We start from the raw sequence: 18,746 nt of genomic DNA, 5'->3' as shown, positions 1-18,746 counted from the left end.
ATTATATCTGGATCTCTGTTCTGTTCTCTCATATGGTTTCTGCTTCTTTGTCTTCCCATTTTGGCTGCCTTTCCATGTCTGTTTCTATGTGCTAAGCAAAGCACTTAAATCTCTTGATCCTATTAGTGTAGATTTGTAAAGTAGGTGTCCAGTGGCACAGTTCTGAGAGGGGTTCAGCTGCAGTCCAAATTTAGTCCAAGCCTTTGCTTCTCCAGGGCCACCTGTTAAGATTCAGATGCTGTGCTTATAGTTGCCTCAAAAAGCCACACCAGAAACCAAGGCCAGCTGCCTCCAGTGTGAGTCTAGGCACTGCTCAGCAAGGAGCACCTGACTCGCTGAGGCTATACCTGGATGTGGCTTGGGTAGTGCCGTGAGGTGAGGGAGGCGAGGTTTCAGGGAATCCTCTGGACAATGTGACCTTCGTTATCCAGTTTGACGATGTCATGGCTATGATGGCGCTGTGTCCATGCCCTGGGAGTGGGGAGGGCTCAACAGGGAACAATGGATACTGACAGCACTTCTGTACAGAATGTGTCTTGCCTCGGCCCTCACTCCGACAATGTATCTCTGTAAGTCCCTGGTGCCCCCTGCACGCAGCCGAATCTGCACTAGTGCTTGGAGAAAGCAGATCCATCACCACGAAAATCTGCTCTCAGATGCAGCCCTTTTAAGAGGCTTCCGCTTCTGCCGCAGCCTCTGTCTTGCTCAGCCGCTCAGGACCGGGCAGCCCCACATCCTTGCCCCGTCCTACCTTCTGCCATTGAAGGGGTCTTTCTTGGATTTCTCCCTAGTTGTATGGCTTGTTCATCTAGATCCCAGGCGATTTTTTCTTGCTGCCACTCCTTGTTTCCGTCACAACTTTGATTTGGTCACCAGAGGAATGAACAGAGCCTCTATTATCTATGCCATATTTTTTCATCTCCCCAACTACTCTTATTTTTGCGTTGTTTCAGTTTTCCTATTTGCATTAATCGTTAACTGACATTGTATTACTTACTTATTTGTGTGCTTATTGTTTATCTTACTAGAATGTAAGCTCTGTGAAGGCAAGGTCTTTGTCTAACACCTTTGTAATTCCTGACCTAGAAGAGGTTCTGAAACTTAGTAGGTGCTTGATAAATATTGATTAAATAAATAAATAATATTTATTATCATTATCATTATTAATAACAGATATTTACCCCTGTGCCATGACTGGGTTATGAAAGGTTGTACATGGTTATTTCACTTATTCTTTACAACCACCTTCTTACTTCCTGAGTCACACAGAGATGAAGTAACTTGCATAAAGTTACTCAGCTAATAAATGAATTAATCAAGTTAAACCTGGAACTGCTAAGCTTCAATGGTCTTGTTATATCATATAGTATATGTAGTAACCACCATGCTGCACCATAGTATATACATAGTGCTTGCAAATTAACATATAAAGCTGACTCTCTTGAACACAAATCTCCAAGTCAAATGAAAACATTGGAGAATGTAGCTAATAGAATGCCATTAAGTTAAGGTCTAGACATCCTCAGAACAATGGGTTTTGGTTTACTGTTTGTTTGTAGATTTAAAAACATTTTTTTTTTATTTTTTACTTAAATATGTACCCCAGACTTTGATATATTTCACTTCCAAAAGTCTGAAATTGTGGCTGTTTTTGGAAGACTGATCCTGGGTTACAGAAGGTCTTTATTGGAAAATACAGATAGCTTGGAAGTGCCTGGATGTTTATACTCTTTGGAGAACCTTTTACCAAAGACCTATAGGTATGGGAATATGAATACTAATGCTCTTTGGCCTCACATTGGGATTTTTTTGAGGCAGCTTGACATTCCAGAGTTCATCATCAAGCTCGAGCCGAAGCTGCTTCCTCCAGGACTTTGACACTATACCCTTGTTTGGTTGGTGTTCTCCTCTTTCCCGTCCTGTTTTCCCCACTCTTTTACTATTTTCCCTTGAAGCACTTTGTCATTAAATCATTTGTACCTTATGAATTTTGTTTCTTAATTTGATAGTAGGGAATCTAACCTAAGACAGAGAATCACCCAGTTCCCAGTTGGCGCAAATGAGAATAATTTGGCCACACTTCAGTTGCATTTTGATAGGCATCCGTGCCTTTCTCTCCATTCACATTCTTCCAAGACTTGTAAATGTGAGATTCTTACTCACTGGAGCCAAGTTCTGGGAAAGACTTATTGTAAAGGAATAGCATTTTTTAGTAAACTCACTTTGGGCTTGTATAGATTCTAGTTCTTTGTTTCATGGAGCTCAAGCATAGATTTGACCTCGTTTCCTCTCCACATTCCTGGCAGGTAGACAAGGGTAGGGAGAAGGAGGAGCTGAGTCACTCGATTTACTTGTCTGTTTCTTGTTCCCTAGAGCTTGCTTTAATTGAAAAAGCTTTCAATGGGATTAACTTTGCTGCTGCAAAAGCATGCTGGTCTTTCAAGGCAAACTTTTGTCGGTGTTGGAACAGCATGAATACTGACAAACTTGAAGAATACAGGTATGTTTCTAGCTCTGATGAGACTGTCTCTCCAACTGGGCCCACAGAAGTCACCTTCCCCTTTGTCGTCTTTGTCTCTGCAATAGAAATATTCTGGGAATAGCAGCATATGTGTACAGTGGAACAAGCTAACTGCATCACATAACTATAACAGTCTGTCTCCTCTGAGGCCCAGGTGGGGGTTCCAAACACTAAGTAGGTCTAGAGAAACACAGACCTGTCTCTTTACCATGTAAGATCCAAACAGTGAAGGCAAGTTGCAGGCCTCACCTGGTATTCTAAAGAGGACCTGTCAAGATCTTGCTAGTATACTATTGCTTGGCTCAAGCCAAAATGGACATGCTTTGCACAAGAAAATCAGAGAAGCATCCAGGAATATTATTACCATAGAATGATAGAAAGGGTATTGCAGTGGATGTGAAGAAGACACCTGGGAAGTCACCCCAGGTTGATCATTGACTAGCTGTGTGACCTTAGAGACTGACTCAAATTACCTGTGAGCTAACCCAAGGCATCAGAACTTTCTTGCTCTTTCCTCCATATCTTGGGAAGTATAAAACTGCAACTTACCCCAGGGGTAACGAAACAATTGTCTGAATATTGTGGACTATAGTGGCTGGCCCCACTAACAATTTTTAAATGCTTAACTAAGTTGTAGAGTACCAGGAAAACATACTTTTCTCCAATTCTGCAATCTTTTCAAAGGCAAAAATCCCTAAAATAGATGTAGTTGCCTCTCTCTCGGCCTATGGTCATATACAAATATGATGCTGTAGATTCTCTTTTATGTCTCCAGCTTAATAAAGCCACCTATTGGCTGGCTTCCTACATTGTCTTGTCATTATGACTGCTCATGATGCTCATCGCACAAGATAGTCAAAATGCTGCTGCTTTTCCCCCTACCCCTCCCATCTAGCAATCACCAGTTTGTTCTCTGTATCCATGTCTGTTTTTGTTTTGTTTGTTCTTTTATTTTGTTCTTTAGAGTCCACATTTAAGTGAAATCATATGGTATTTGTCTTTCTCTGTCTGACTTATTTCACTTAGCATAGTACCCTCTAGGTCTATCCATGTTGCTGTGAATGGTAAGATTTCACTTTTTGGGAGAGCTAGGTGGAAAAGTTGAAAGGATTAAGAAGTAAAAATTAGTAGTTACAAAACAGTCATGGAGATGTGAAATACAGCATAGACAATATAGTAGATAATATTGTAATAACTATGTATAGTGCCAGGTTGATATTAGAGTAATCAGTGAAAATCACTTTGTAAATTATATAAATGCCTAACTACTATGCCGTATACCTGAAATTAATTTAAAAAAAATAAAAATTAAAAAAAAATTCAGCACTATTTATGGTTAGGAAAGTGTAATTTAAAACCACAATGTGACTCCTGCACTTAGTCATCAGAATGACTAGAATTTTAAAAATGTAATAATAAATAACAATATAAAGTGCTCAAATTGATGCAGAGCAACTGGTAGGAGCTCAAAATGGTGAAGATGATCCAGCAGTCTCACTCTGTGTTATTTACTTGAGATAAAAGAAAACATGTCTATACAAAGTCTGTATGCCAATGTTCACACACACACACACAAAAAAGTGCTGCTGCTTCTCTGACATTGCCTCAGATCTCAATAACCAAAAGCACCTCTTCTTCCTCTAAACTTCCCCAAGTAGTTCATATCACAATCACACTCTGAAAGGCTTTATAGATATTTGTGCTTCTGTACCTTCTACTACATTCGTATCACATCATAGAGCTTAAGGTATTCCTTGTTGACACTAAATTTTTTCTCCTCTAGCAGAAGAATGTCTCTGGTAAGCCAAAGGCTGATCAATCTACATGCCCCCCATCCTCCCCCTACACACACCTACATATATATGTAGGTGTGTGTGTATAATTTTCTTTTCTATTTTTTTCTTTTTTCTCCCAGAGGATAAGGGGAAAATAATTAAAATGATTTTTTGCATTCAGAAACAAAACCGATATTAAAAATTTTAAAAATAAACTGAGTGGTATAAGTCATCTGTACTGTGTCATGAAAACAGGAATGCACCTAAGTACAATAGAGTCATTCTCATGGTGGATAATCAAAGAAATTTTGTTGTGGAAGTGATGTTTAGGTTAATTCTTGAAAGATGGGTAGCCCTGAAAGATGCCTATTGAGTTGGATAAAGGCAGGGTCAAGGCATTATATTGAAGAGAACAGAATGATAGATGCACAGATGCATGACAATTCAAGGATTGTTTGTTCATTCTACAAATGGTTATTGAGTGACTACTATATTGGGATTCATCAGTGAACAACACAAGGGACCCTGCCTAGTGAAGATTGTATTCTAGCTGGGAATATTGTGAAGTTATAACTGTTTGGATGACATTAGACTTAAAAAATAAACCAGTGATGAGCTGTAGATGGGCTTTATCTTATTGACAATGGTCTTTGTATTACTCCATTAAAGGGCAGGAGGCATTGAATGTAATCTTGTACTGACAGATTCTGGAACCGTGCAACACAAGACCATTAGGCTTCTGCTTCCTGGATGTGTGTGCGTGTTCTGCCCAAGAGGAGTGACCCACTAAAAATTACTTGTTAATTTGGAGATAGTAGTACAATGGGAAAAAAGCTTTGAGCTAAAGTGGAAAGACTTGGTGTTACCCCTGATTCTACCACTAACTGGCTTTGTGGACTAGGCATGCATGTAAACTCTCAGAGGCTTGGCTCTCTCAACTTTAAACTATAGCTGATAATGTTTGCTCTGACTGTTTCACAGCATTGTGGAAATCAAAAGAAATAATTTACATAAAATTTCTTAGTAAACTTTGAATCAATGTACAGGAAGACTAGAAAGATTAATACTTATTTATACAATCAATCTAAATCATGAGAACTTTTACCAAATTTTCTTGGTAATATATTTATTTATAATAATAAAAAATATCGTCACCTTTTTCCCTCATGTTGACATTGTCTTTTCTATTTACTAAAAGATTAGAAGATGATGTTTCGGCTGGGAAAGGCATAGTATAAAGGGATACTGTCATGGAAAATTCCTATAGCTCTTGCATGGACCTTTGTTTTTATCCCAGGGATTCCTATTAGCACCTCCCACGGCTTTTCTCTAAACAATATTAATCCTTACAGCCTCTCAATTTTAGCTATGTAATATCAGTAGTCACGTCTTTGTTGTCTTCCTCAAATGGTGGAACTACATGTTTCTAGAATACTAATGCTAGCAGAAACCTGTTTTCTCCAGAGATGGGAAAGATGGAGAACTACATGTCTTGTCCAAGGATTCATATAAGTTCATAGCAGAGGGAGGATTAGAACCCAGGCTCTAGACTCTCTAGTCTGTGTCACTCCCACTCTTGGTTGTAAAGCTCTTCTAATTTCTATCCCTGTTATCTCCTCATTATCCCAGGTTTGAATTCCCTCACACATCTGAACATGATACGGAGAAAGAAAGCCTAACATCTTCCTTCCAAAGTGTGGAAGGGGCTTTCACAGAGAAAGACCTCCTGCGAAACTTTGAGACTCAGACTAGAAGATTTAACCTGGTAAGTTTCCAGGATTCACCTATGACAGAGATATACGTCTCTCATAAAAATATAAAATAAAATAAAATAAAATAAAATAAAATAAATAAAATAAAATAAAATAAAATGACTATTAACTAGCTGATAAGTGCTGAAATCAAGATGAGAACATACGGGGTCAGACTAGAGAGCCCAAGCTTTTGTTTACTCTCTTATTAAACATATATTTACAATACACATTCTTCAGTGCAAAACATTGACTTCCCTATAGTGTGGGAGATCTGATATAAATTTATTAGGCTTTGGCATTCTGTGGTTTCAGAAGATTGTCCAGCTGAGGAAGACACTTGACCCAGTCCCTCTAGGCTTAAAGCAAGAATTATGTATTTCTTGGGTCAAGAAGCACCTAGGTTTTCCAAAAGGAATTTTTGATAGGCAATGGAAATATCTGTATATATTTTATTTTTCCTTAAATAATTTTTTGTAGACAGAAAAGTCGTTACTTCTAATTCAAGATACCACAATGAACATTCTTTTAGGCATTCAAACACAAACAAACAACAATAACAGCAAAAATAAACCAAGTGGCAGAGACGGCAGGATGTGATTTACATAACACCCAAAGCATAAAAGCCATAATTGTTTCCACCATCCCTATTGTGTGAATTTCAGAGTGTTTCAGGCCAGGGAGTGCTTCAGGCCATGCTAAACAAGAGCATGGGTGAGAAAACAGTAAAGCAAAAAGAGGCAGGGAGAGATCCACTTAGTAAGCAGCACCCAAAAGTATGAGTTGCCAAGTTCCACTGAGAAAAAAAAAGAGTAGTAAGAGCAAGAACAAGGGCCTTACTGAGGCATGGAAAAGAGAACCCTTCTAATTAGAGGTTGGATTGTGTTGCACTAAAAGTGGGAGAGGAAAGTCAGAACCAATTGATTCTTCCTTGCTATTGGCTAGATGTTTGTAGTCCTGCTGTGAGATGCTGGACAGTCCTATTTGCTGCCTGTACCTCGGTTTCCTAATCCATAAAACGAGGAACTTAGTCTAGATGATTCCTAAATTCCTTTTGGTTTGCACTATTAATATTATAGTGCTGTGTTTTTCTCGACCCTAAATTTCCCACAGTGCCTTGCACAGACCAGAAAGTATCGAGGGAAGCTGAGTAATCATTTGGACAGAAAACACAAAAGGATCTTTCATAGCACCAAAGCCCACGTGCCGCCTCTGTGCAGACCTTTGTTGGGCTTAGCCTGCTGAATCAGATTCTCACACCTTACCAAAGTTTATCACCCCTAGTTTCCTCACCATAACTGCACCCAACTCATTCAACATGAGGAGCAGAGCCTGGTATTACACAAGACTACCATGGAAATAATTGGAGCGGGGTTCATAAGAACATAGTTTTTCAATCAAGAGACAGGGTGAGTTTTATTCCTCGGGGAAAGAAAGAATGCATTGCAATCATGGGACAGAGGCAGACATTCACCCCTCCTGCCACCCTCATCAAGAGAGGTCAAAGTATTACAGAGGCTCTGATGATGAGCAAAGACTGTGGTCTTGTATCCCAGGACAAGAAGTAATGAGGCTAAGGAGATGAAAGATGGAGGGTAGAGGCAGCCAAGCTCTGTTCTCATGAATAAGATATTATACAAGGGAAGAAGAAGGGCAGTATCTGAGAAGACAGAACTTTCATTGATTGCCAAATGCTGATTGAACACTAGCCAGCAGTGGGACAAAATTATGCCTTCTGCTGAGCCTTGATAAGACTACATTTAGACATGACTTCCTGCCCTGCATGTGACTCTTGAAGGTATCACAGGTCTGAGGATGGGGGTCAATAAAAATGAGGCAGCAGGTAACTACCTCCAAGAAATGACTTTTAACTCCTGGCAAAGTGCAAAGAACCCTAGTGCCTTATCCATCATAGAAAGAATTACCACTCATCTAGAAACATTAAGTTTGAGTGGAGAATGGAATAGATTGTGGATGTCTTCAGTAGAGAGGAAGAGGGGGAAATGGGAATGCTCCAAAGACAAATATCACATCATTTTACTGAGAGTTTGTGCTGCTTATGAATAAATCTGGGTGAAATACCTAAGGTCCCTGAAAGGGAAAAAAGGCAAGTGAAAAGGATGTTGAGATGCCTCTATCCTAAAAGTAGTAATAGAGGAAAAAATACACATATGCGTACATGCGCGTTTCCCAGTGGCCTTAAAATAATTTTGAATACCACGTATTAGATACATATTTCCTAGGACTTCTCCTCCTGGGCGAGGTTCCCAAAAGTGAATTTCCTAGAACATTCTTTTATAACTTTGTGTTGGATATTTATGAATGCCAGGATTTATTCTAATATACCAGAACTGCTGGCACCTTGATGCCACTACAATTCCAGGATTCTTGAGAACAAACGTTCTGAACATATCCAAAATGCATTTGGCAAGAGGCCCAGTACAATGACACAGCAGAATTTCTATTCATTTCACAGCCCAGAATCTGACAATGAGCTGATCTTGTGCTCTTTCTTCTTTCACTCTCATTTAAAATTCTGGCTTTTCTGTACACCAGGTATTATGATTACTTTCAAGTGCTTTCTCTTTCACTCATTAATGGAACACAGTAGTATCAGGAAGGTATTGGTAAGTTGGAGAAAAATTGGATACAGCTGATGCAAACTTAGCTAAAAATAGTAGGGCAAAATGATCAATTTAGAGAAGGTAAGACCTAGAGTTTAGGAATATAAAACTATTATTCAAAGTCATCATAATTTCTTTTACAGACAAAATTGTGGTATTCCCCAAATTATCCCACGAATATGAGATGAGCGAAAGCATTATGAAATTCTTAATTTACTAAATGTTGTTTCCTAAGCCAAACTCTCTTTGCTAAAAATTTCTTCTCATCTCTTGTCCCTCTACATCTAACTTTTACTCAAATACAAAATGCTATAGTTCCAAGATCCAAGGTCTAAAATTCTGATCAGAATCACAAAAGAGAAATTCACCTGCCAGTACTTGCCACCCACTTGGCACATAGATTCAGGATTAGTGTGAGGAGTTAACAGATCTCATAAATTTCAAGTACACACCCAGTATTGACTCTAAAAGCACCATTTTAATGAACTATTCTTATCTGAATATATATATATATATTTGAGACTATAATTTATCCTAAAACTATAACCTCATATCTATATTTGCAGATACACTTTATGCCATCCTTCAGCTCTCTCCTAAAAAATATAATTGAAATACTCAGAAGTTAGAGGTTCACATTACTAATTTTACAGTTGTAAAAACAGGATTATCTGTCCACAGTCACCAAACTTCCTTCAGTCCAGTATTCTTTCTACTCTACCTCTTTGTATTTTCATGAAATTCTATGCATCTGCACAACCATTTTTGGAATGAGTCTGAAGCACCAGGAAAAAAAAAAAGACAGTGTTGATCAAGTTAAAAAAAAATAATGGATTCTAAGGCTTTTATGGGTGTAAAGAGGATGCTGGGAAATCTATACTCAAAACTGGAAGTTTTCTAGTAAGAGAACTGTAAAATATAGAAGAAAAAGAATTGTTGAAGAGGAGTAAACACAGCCTCCTGCCAGTTTGTCAGAGCTCTGACTCAAGATTACGAATTTCTTCCCTAGTTCAGGAAGGCTCCAATGTTTGCCTGCTACTCATGTGCAGCCCTTTAATCCATAATTTTATTTCACTGTCAGGAGTGACTTGTATATCACTAGGATCTTTGGGTTACCTTCCTAGATAATCCGGAAGGTATACCCAAAAGCAGAAATACGATCCCTGGATCTCAGAATTCCTATGCAAATTTTAGATAATTCAAGCATATTTAATTGACATTGTCATTGGTGTTCTGTAACTTAATACTGGGTAAGCTATTCTAATAACTAACAATGTAACAGGAAAAAAAAGTTGTTACTCATTATCATCTGCATCTAATCATTTAAAAAATATTTTGGTAATTTTGTGAATGAAATACAGAAAAAGGGGACAGTAAAAACATTTTAATTTTAATAAGAATTTAAGTATAGTTAACCTAAAATTCTCTTCTTTGTTTTCATGATTTTAGACATACATATACAGGCAAAATGGGAAATATCTTCAGAATACAATTACTTATGGACTATCATGCAATGAGACATAACCATCTTGTAAATATTGATTTCAAATATGTACCAGCTTATCATTACTTCTGATTTTTTATCTTGCATTTGCATTATCAAAATTCAATAGTTGAAAAAATTTTTGAACATTTGATGGTTCTCATATTTTGTTAAAAAGATGACCATATTCTTTGCTTCAAGATTGCAAATACTTTTTATTTTTACATTGCTAAACACCAATTAGAATGACTGATTCAGTGAATTAAAATTCTACATAATCTATTTTCTTGCAATTATCTTTGAAACACTCATACCTCCACTTTGTGAAGTGTATCAGGTAAACTTTGGTGCATAAGAATCATTACAGTTAAAGAATACTGTCAAATGTTCTTTTAGAAAAATAGTTAAGGACGTGGCTCCATAGTGTAGCGGTTAGCACATCTGCTTTACACACAGAAAGTCCTAGGTTCACTCCTCAGTGGAGCCACAGTCCATGGTCTATGGCCATGCCACCCTGAACAAGCCCAATGCTTGATCTTGGAAGCTAAGCAGGGTTGGTCCTGGTTAGTATTTGGATGGGAGACCACCCAGGAAGACCAGATGCTGTAGGCATAAATAATAATAATAAATAATAAAAAGAAAAGAAAAATAGGTGGTCAGATTCTTGTCTCCAAAAATTACATGGTAAAATTCTACTTGTTGAGTAATTAACTAACAGAAGCATATATCCTTTTCATCTTTAGAAGGTGTAGTCATCAACCATTGAGGCTTTTGTCTGAGACAATTCATCTAGGATATCATCACATGATGACTCAGTCTGAGATTTTACTTAAACAATCCATTTCACCGTCATCATGAGAGTCCAAAGTGCAACTGTATTTTTACATTCATCTTCTAATTTGACGATTTTAAAACATCTTCTGTCAATTTTAATCTCTTTGCTATTATCAGGAGAAAATGAAAAATTCTGAATTTTTATGAAAAACTAAAAGCAGACTTTAAAGATAAATGTCTCATATTATTCTATACTTTCTTGAAAGATGATGCAATATTTTGGGGCCACACAGTAGAAAAATTAGATAATTATGCAATAATAATTTCATCACCCTTCTAGGCTTCTCATTGTATCATCTTTCTAAGCCAATTGTCCCACACAACTGTAATGAAAGCCACTAATATAATTTTCTAGTGGGCACATATGATAAGAAACAGGTAAGATTAATTTTAATAATAGCCTTTAATCTGTGATATTATCTTTTAACATGTAATCAACATAAAATTATCAATGAGCTATTTTACATTCTTTATTTTTATTCTAAGTCTCTGAAATCTAATGAGTGTTTTATACTTATAGCACATCTCAATTTTGAATAACCACATTTCAGGTGCAGAGTAGTCACATTTAAATAGTGGCTACAATATTAGACAGCAGAGTTTTGGACAATTACACCATTCTTCCTTTTTTCCTTAAAATTTTAGTCTCTCTTTTTTTTTTTTTTTTTTTGATCATCGGAATTGGTTGATAAATAAAGATAAAGTAATTCCTAGAATGGTAAGGAGGAAAAAAAGTCTCCAGATATGGAAAAACAATATCACTAACTTTTCATACTGCATTTTAGATTTATAAAAGAGTCTAACAGGTCTTCTGATAATTGCAAGAAATAAATTGTGTTCTTTTTTTAAAGTAGTTTTGGAATTCTTAAAACTCATTAAGAAAACAGCTAGCTGATTAAAAAATGGGCAAAGACCTTAATGGACACCTCATTATAAAAGATATACAGATAAAAAATAAGCACATGAAAAGATGCTAAACATATATCATCAGTAGGTGAATCGACAAATAAACAGATACATCGAGACAATGGAATATTATTCAGCACTGAAAAGAAATAAGCTATGAATTCATGAAAAAAAAAATACAAGGAGAAACCTAAAACGGGTAAAATGAGTGAAAGAAGTCCATCTGAAAATACTAAATATTGTATGATTCTAGACATATGACATTCTGGAAAAGGCAAAATCATGGAAACAGTAAAGAATTGCCAGACACGATAAGTGGTTTCCAGTGATTTTGGGGAAGAAGAGATGAATAAGTGGAGCACAGAGCATTTTTAGGGCAGTGAAATTATTTTGTATGAATCAATAATGGTGGGTACATACTGTTATATATTTATTCAAACCCATAGAATGTACAGCACAATGAGTGAATCCTAATGTAAAGTGTGGACTTTGTGTAATAATGATGCATCAGTATAGGTTCCTCATTTTTACCAATGCACCACTCTGGTGGGATGTTGATAATGAGGGAGGTTATACATGTGTGAAGTCAGAGGCTATATGGCAAATCTCTGTACCATTCTCTCAATTTGGCTATGAGCGTAAAACTACTCTAAAAAAAAGTCTTAAAATTTAAAAAAGGGTTTTTTTTGTACTTTAGAAGACCTCTGAGAATAAAAGTCATGAAGTACTAATCTATATAAGCGGTTAGAATTGCTCAAAAAAAGAGTAAAAACTACAGTTGAATCCAAAGTGCCTTGGTAGTACATCAAGGATTAACCATTTTCATTGGTTTTTATTTTTCTTTTCATGGAAATGTCATATCAACCATTTCACTTTGGGGATAATCCATTACCTCAATTTTAAGGAATGGGAATTGGAATCTTTTAACATCCCTAATTTAAGCTGAACCTGCTTTGCATATATATAGTCATAATGTGACATTTACAAATAGGAAAACAGATATCTTTAAATGCTATATATTATATACAATGTTATTCTATAAAGTTGTTTATAAATCTAGGGTATTAAATTGCTTTCTAACATTAGCTCATAAAGGAATGAGCTTTTTCATTTCTTTAATAAACTAATTAAATCATTTTGACAGTAGATATTTTATTGACTGAATCAATGTATGTAATTAAATGGTGATATTTAACACTGAGTTTAAAGCCTACCATTTGCAATTCTGTTCCCACACAGAACCAGGGTACTCTGCATGCCAGCCCCACAGTGCTGAGCAGGTCATCGATGAGCACCACGGGGAAGGTCACTAAATTAGACATTAGGAATATGTAATCTAATCTCTGTTCCAAAGGAAACTCATTCTGACCTCAATCGAAGTATTAAATCTGTGAGTATCTCACATACCAAATAAGTATATCTTCCTGGTCTTTTCTATTTCACATTTTGCTAACATAAGAAACTAATAATTATTTTGTTTTGAGATGTGAAGCATCAATATTTGAACCTCTCTAATATTTTCTCATTAGATGAGGTGTCAGAGTAGGCTGATGATTAAAAATAAGGCCAAAGGACAGAAGACAGACAGATAGATACACACACACACATGCGTACACCATTAACACCATTTCTCAATCCATTTTTATTTATTTTTTAATTTTATTGCATGTCTTGGAAAACATAAGTGGCTTGTAGATTTGCCTCTGGCTCACCGAAAGCCCATAATGCAAAATACCAAAAGACAAGCAACTGAAGTTTAAAAAAAAGTATAACATCTATGAGAAAGAACCTTTCAAAGACATTAACAAAGCATATAAAACATTTGACATTTACTTAATTTTTGTACAATTATAAAAATAATAAAAAAAAACACAACCCTTTAACATTCAACATTCCATATACTGTACTTTAGGATAATATCAAGAAAACAAAATGCAAACGGATTTAATGAGCAAAGTTCTGTTCTCCAGTTCTGTTTCTAACCATCTCCAAACAAAATCCTATCCAGTTCTCAGCTAACTGCATTGAGCTGAGGCCACACGAACTTTATTAAGCCCATTCTCACTTGTTTATCCTTAATATTCTTTTACCCCTATGTCCTAGCTATGCATACACTCAAAGAGCGTAAGTTTCCACCAGGATGAGGCCAGTAGTTGCACTTAGATACAGTACAGGAATTTCTGAGTCCCTAGTGCCATCTGAATAGTGCTGAAATAGCTCAGAAGAAGCCCTTACGTTTACTCAAACACTCAGGAAAGTAGAAGAAGCCATTTGTCTTCCTAGCTTTGCCAAGGCACAGCTTTCATTCTTCTCTATAGGTTTTCCAAGCTGCATGCTTGTTACACAAATTAACAGTGCTTATCACCATTTAAGCACAATGAAACTTTGAAATCAAGGACTCACTCTCTTTAACATACAAAATAAAAATAATAATAAAAAACAATAACTTTCCCTTCCCCCCATCTTAGTTATATTTTTTATTTGACGCTGTAGTCATACTAACTGTTGTTTCCATGAAAATATAAAAACAATAATAATAATAAAAAAGGTTTCAATCGTGGTTCTGAAAAACCCGCTATCCCCAAAAGAAAAAAAATTTGAAACACAAAATATGCAATTTCACACACAAAACATATGTACACTTTTCAGATGAAACTCATACATTATATTTTAGAGCCACATTAGCCCTTTTGCACTTTAAAATAAAAATGAAAGCTTATGTGCAATGATAACCCTTTGCCAGAAAGTATGAGAGGATTTTAGAGCTCATTAGCATATACACAAAATATTTGTTTTATATTTTGAAGAAAAAACTTGCTACAAAGTATGTTTCTGAAACGTCTAGGGGAATATTGTCATTTACATGTTTCCTCAAACTTTGAGGATAATTCTTTGTTTATGTGGTTCAAGTAACAGCTCTAATGGAAGGCTTATTCCCTGAACTGTGGGGACATTTTTATGTCTATGCACAGTCCAGAAGAGAAACAGATGGGGAATTGGGTCCTCACAGTTACTTTACAATAAAGTAAAACTCTTATTCATTAAAAAAAAAAAAAAAAAGTGATTTAGTGATGCAACTGATACCACAGAGGAAAACTAATTTCATAATTTTATATTTTCCAAATCAATACTCTTATTTTAAACTTTGAGGAGATAAACGAGCCTCTACGTGAAGATTTTTATAGGAGTGTCTCTAAAAGAAACATCTACTGAATAATATTATTTATATTTCAAAAGGTCTTCGAAGAATTTTGATTCATGGCTCACTGAGACCTCTTACTGTTTAGTGGAGATTCAATATTTCTATATAATATCTGCTTTTCTTGGATATTCTCAATAGACATTACAACTTCACTGTAAGAACTGGATAGATGGCATTCATCCCAATCAACTCAAACTTAATTCTATCAAGGGTAGCAAAGGTGTAAGTGAGTTAGTCAATCTACTAGTAAAATTTAGTTATAATGCTTTTATAATGGCAGCAGATGTTTTTCCAATAAATGCCAAGAGATCAGGTGTTTGGTAGTGAATTTAAGGGAACTGCTAATACATCCCCAGATACATGATACCAGGTATTTTTGAACTGGCCATGGACCTTTTAAAAATTTTAGCTATACTCCATATTCTTCATTCCCAACCTAAAACAAGAGAGGGTATTTTCTTTCTCTAGCGTGTGATAATGTGAATATAAACTTTTTCTTGAAATTGAACTAAATAATCCCAAAGTGAACCACCATCACTAGTAGGAATGGCAGTAACACATAATACACCAACACTGAGAATCATGTACATATGTATACAGTTTCACCCACGTAATAAGCAATGGTAAATACAAGTGGCTCTAGCCAAAGATTTGATGTGGCCTGTGTTTAACATCAAAAGAACTTAAGAAATCTATACATCATTGTCACTTACACATACCATCAAGCTCTAGATATGTATTAACATACATGATACCCCTTGAGAGAAGAGGTATAGATAAACTATCCAAAGCAAGTAAATTAAAAAAAAGTCAATAAGTGCAACTCAATTTCCTTTCCTTTAAATTACATTTTAACAATACTCAATGCCCCCACTCAAAAATATATATCATATATTTATATATTTATATATATAGTCTTAGACTATAAGGGTGAAAATGCTTTATAAAAGTCAATGAGACATCTCTGCAGCTGACGAAGATACCCACTGCTTTTTTGGCCCCCTTCTACCTTGCTGTGACAACTTTAGTTCTGTCAAGCAATAGATTTGAGGGCTTAAAGCCAGAATCAGGGTGGAAATTAGGCAAAAAGTAGCCTCTTCTCCTTCCCTTAAAAAACTAGACTGAGAAGAGGAAGGAGATAGGGAGAACGTTTGGAAGGTCAAGCAGTAGTGCCTTGTAGGGAGCTAGGCAGATGGGAAGAGAACAAAAAGAGCTCAGACATTAGTGCTCACTCTCCCTCCTCTTTAATACGCTGTTGCTTGTTGCGACGTGCATCCATGTCAAAGTTGAAGTCATTCCACTCATCGCGGGGTGGGAAGGAGATGGTCTGGCGGAGGGTGAAGCGCACAGCATCAATAACACGCTCACCGCGGGTCTCACTGGAGCCCACACTGACTGTGGAGGTACCACTTGGGGTCCGCAGGAGATGGGGAGGGGAGGAGAAGTCATGGAGCTGCCGGTGGTCCAGGATGCCCTTCCAGATGGCATGTCGGAACTGCTCAGGGATTTTTAAACTTGCCAAATCCTGTGCAGTAGGAAAAGGAGTCAGGGAGAATTAGGACAAAGAGACAATCAACATTTAGTCTACACCATTTTGTCATTCCCCTGTGTTCTGGTTTAAATGACTTGTATTGATCTCTAAACTGGAAAATAAAATTAACTCTCAGATAACCTTTGGCACTATATGTAACTAAGCACAAAAGTACAGCTTTGAGGGGCCATCTCTGCTGTGGATAACATTTCACTCTTTCGCTACTGGTCTCGCTTCTTCCATTAGTAAAATGGGGACAGTATTTAGATCCGAGGGCAAAAATTCCAAAACAAAAACATAAGGTAAAGGTACCTTCTGACACTTAAATGTACATGGCTCTAGTCATTAGGAAAAAAGGTATTAATGGAATGTCGCCAGCACTCAAATGAGAAAATGAGAAGAAAAGATCAGGTATTGAGCATTTTCTACATGCCAGGCACTGAACTAATTATTTTATTTTCATGATCTCATTTAATGCTCAGATTAGTGATAGATATTATTACACCTAATTTTAGATATGAAAGCTGAAGGTCAGAGAGGTTGACAAGTCTAAAGTTATACAACTAAGTGAATGAACTGGGGACTCAGGACATCCTCTCAGTCTAAAACTGCCCCAATGGCCAAAAGGCCTTTTGGTATTTGGACAAACCAGGGTATCAACATGCAGAGTATGTGCTCATGTTCTATGGATGGGAGCTAGAGGCATTACAAATATGGTTTACCTTAACTAACTGGTAGTATCTCATAGTTATCAATGTTAGTGCTTCATTAGCTTGTTTCAGTGATGGCTCATGTTTCTTTATAGAACAGCATGGTGGGTAGAAATAACTTTGTGTATGGAGACAGATGACTTTGACAAAGTTTCTCCTACTGACATTTACTGGCTCTAGACATTCATCAAGCCACTTATTCTCTACTGGGCCTCATTGGTAAAATGGGATACAATTCCTTTTTAGGTCAACAGATATTGTGGACTCCTAGTAAATGTGGATATTCAAGTATTTTGCAAATTATAAAGCATACACTTTAAATCTTAACCATTTGTATTATTATGTTATGTTATTAATCCATTCTTGCATTTCAGAGGGGATACTTATGAAAACTCCCAAATTTAACCACATTCCTTTTCTAGGAAGGGATGCCAAATAACTTAGACTGATGTTGAGAGACAAGCTGAAAAAGTGGCATCTATTTCCAGTAATGAGATAGAAGAAGCTGGGTGAAGATGCAGAAATTAGATAGCTTCCCAATATTTCCCAATTTGGATATTTGCAGTATGGATACTCCAATTTCCTATTCTAGCAGAAGAACATGTTATAAAAAAAAGAAATCCACAAATACATAAGTGAGCATGGCTCTTTACACTTCTGAATTTCCCAGTAAGTCCCAAACTCTTTGTAAACTAGGCTCCATTAATCTGCATGACTCTCTGAATAGATTTGAACTTATAACTGACAGGTGAGAAAGCTATGGCCCAGAGACTGGCATAAGACCTAGTTAACGCTAGCAGAAATGTACTAGTGAAGAGCGGCTGCAGATCCCAATAGCCAAGGGTGCACACTGACACACTCCCCAGTGCGGGCAAGTGAGCAAATGTAAGGTACATCTTTAGAAATATAGGGAAGGAACAAATTTCCTGTTCCATTTTGTAAGTCTCTCACACACAGGGCAACTTTATTCTTCAGTGGATGAACATCATTGTAAAGTTATCTGAAACCTGTCAGAACTGACCCTTTAAGCTTTTTCCACAGTTTTCACCTATAATTTATTCCATCAGGGAGCAGCAGCCAGGGGTGACTTATGGGGTAAATAGGGGTGGGCATAGGGGCGTCACAGCATAAACTTGTCACCACAGGGCTGGGGCATTCTCATGCTGCAAGGGCATCTCTAGCATCGGTGCTCAAGGAGGGGGAAAAAAGAGATCCCAACTAAAGAAGCAGAAGCAGAGGCAGAGTGTCTTCTTCCACCAGTCCAAAGGGCCCTCTGGAAGCTGGAAGAAAGGATAGTAAACCCCAAAGAGACCAGCATGAAGGGTAGTCTGGGAGGAAAATCAGATTGCCTTAAACTAGGACAATATGAGCTCCCATATGAGTAATAGTGCCAGGAGTGGTGTAGGAAG

General features: G+C 36.8%; 1 protein-coding gene and 1 pseudogene across 6 annotated transcripts in view; one reads left to right on the top strand and one right to left on the bottom strand.

The window, feature by feature from the left end:
- Nucleotides 1-10,650: 10,650 nt before the first annotated feature.
- LOC112474226 lies at nt 10,651-10,766 on the top strand (annotated as a pseudogene).
- A 4,516-nt stretch (nt 10,767-15,282) lies between these two features.
- Nucleotides 15,283-18,746, bottom strand: part of TP63 (tumor protein p63) — a 210,099-nt gene continuing 206,635 nt past the window's right edge. For 3 of the 6 annotated variants that reach the window (XM_006925837.3, XM_006925835.3, XM_015599873.2), the window contains one exon: nt 16,146-16,621. In XM_006925837.3, the coding sequence (XP_006925899.1) occupies nt 16,596-16,621 (26 nt within the window). In that variant the 3' untranslated portion in view covers nt 16,146-16,595. Of the gene's footprint in view, nt 16,622-18,746 lie in introns of all 6 variants that reach the window. The other 3 variants (XM_025042290.1, XM_025042291.1, XM_006925836.2) reach the window with 2 other exon arrangements.

This window comes from Pteropus alecto, unplaced genomic scaffold, assembly GCF_000325575.1.
Source record: "Pteropus alecto unplaced genomic scaffold, ASM32557v1 scaffold88, whole genome shotgun sequence".
Taxonomy (NCBI): Eukaryota; Metazoa; Chordata; class Mammalia; order Chiroptera; family Pteropodidae; genus Pteropus; species Pteropus alecto.
The sequence above is the reverse complement of the archived record's forward strand: the minus strand, read 5'-3'. Positions and strand labels throughout refer to the sequence as shown.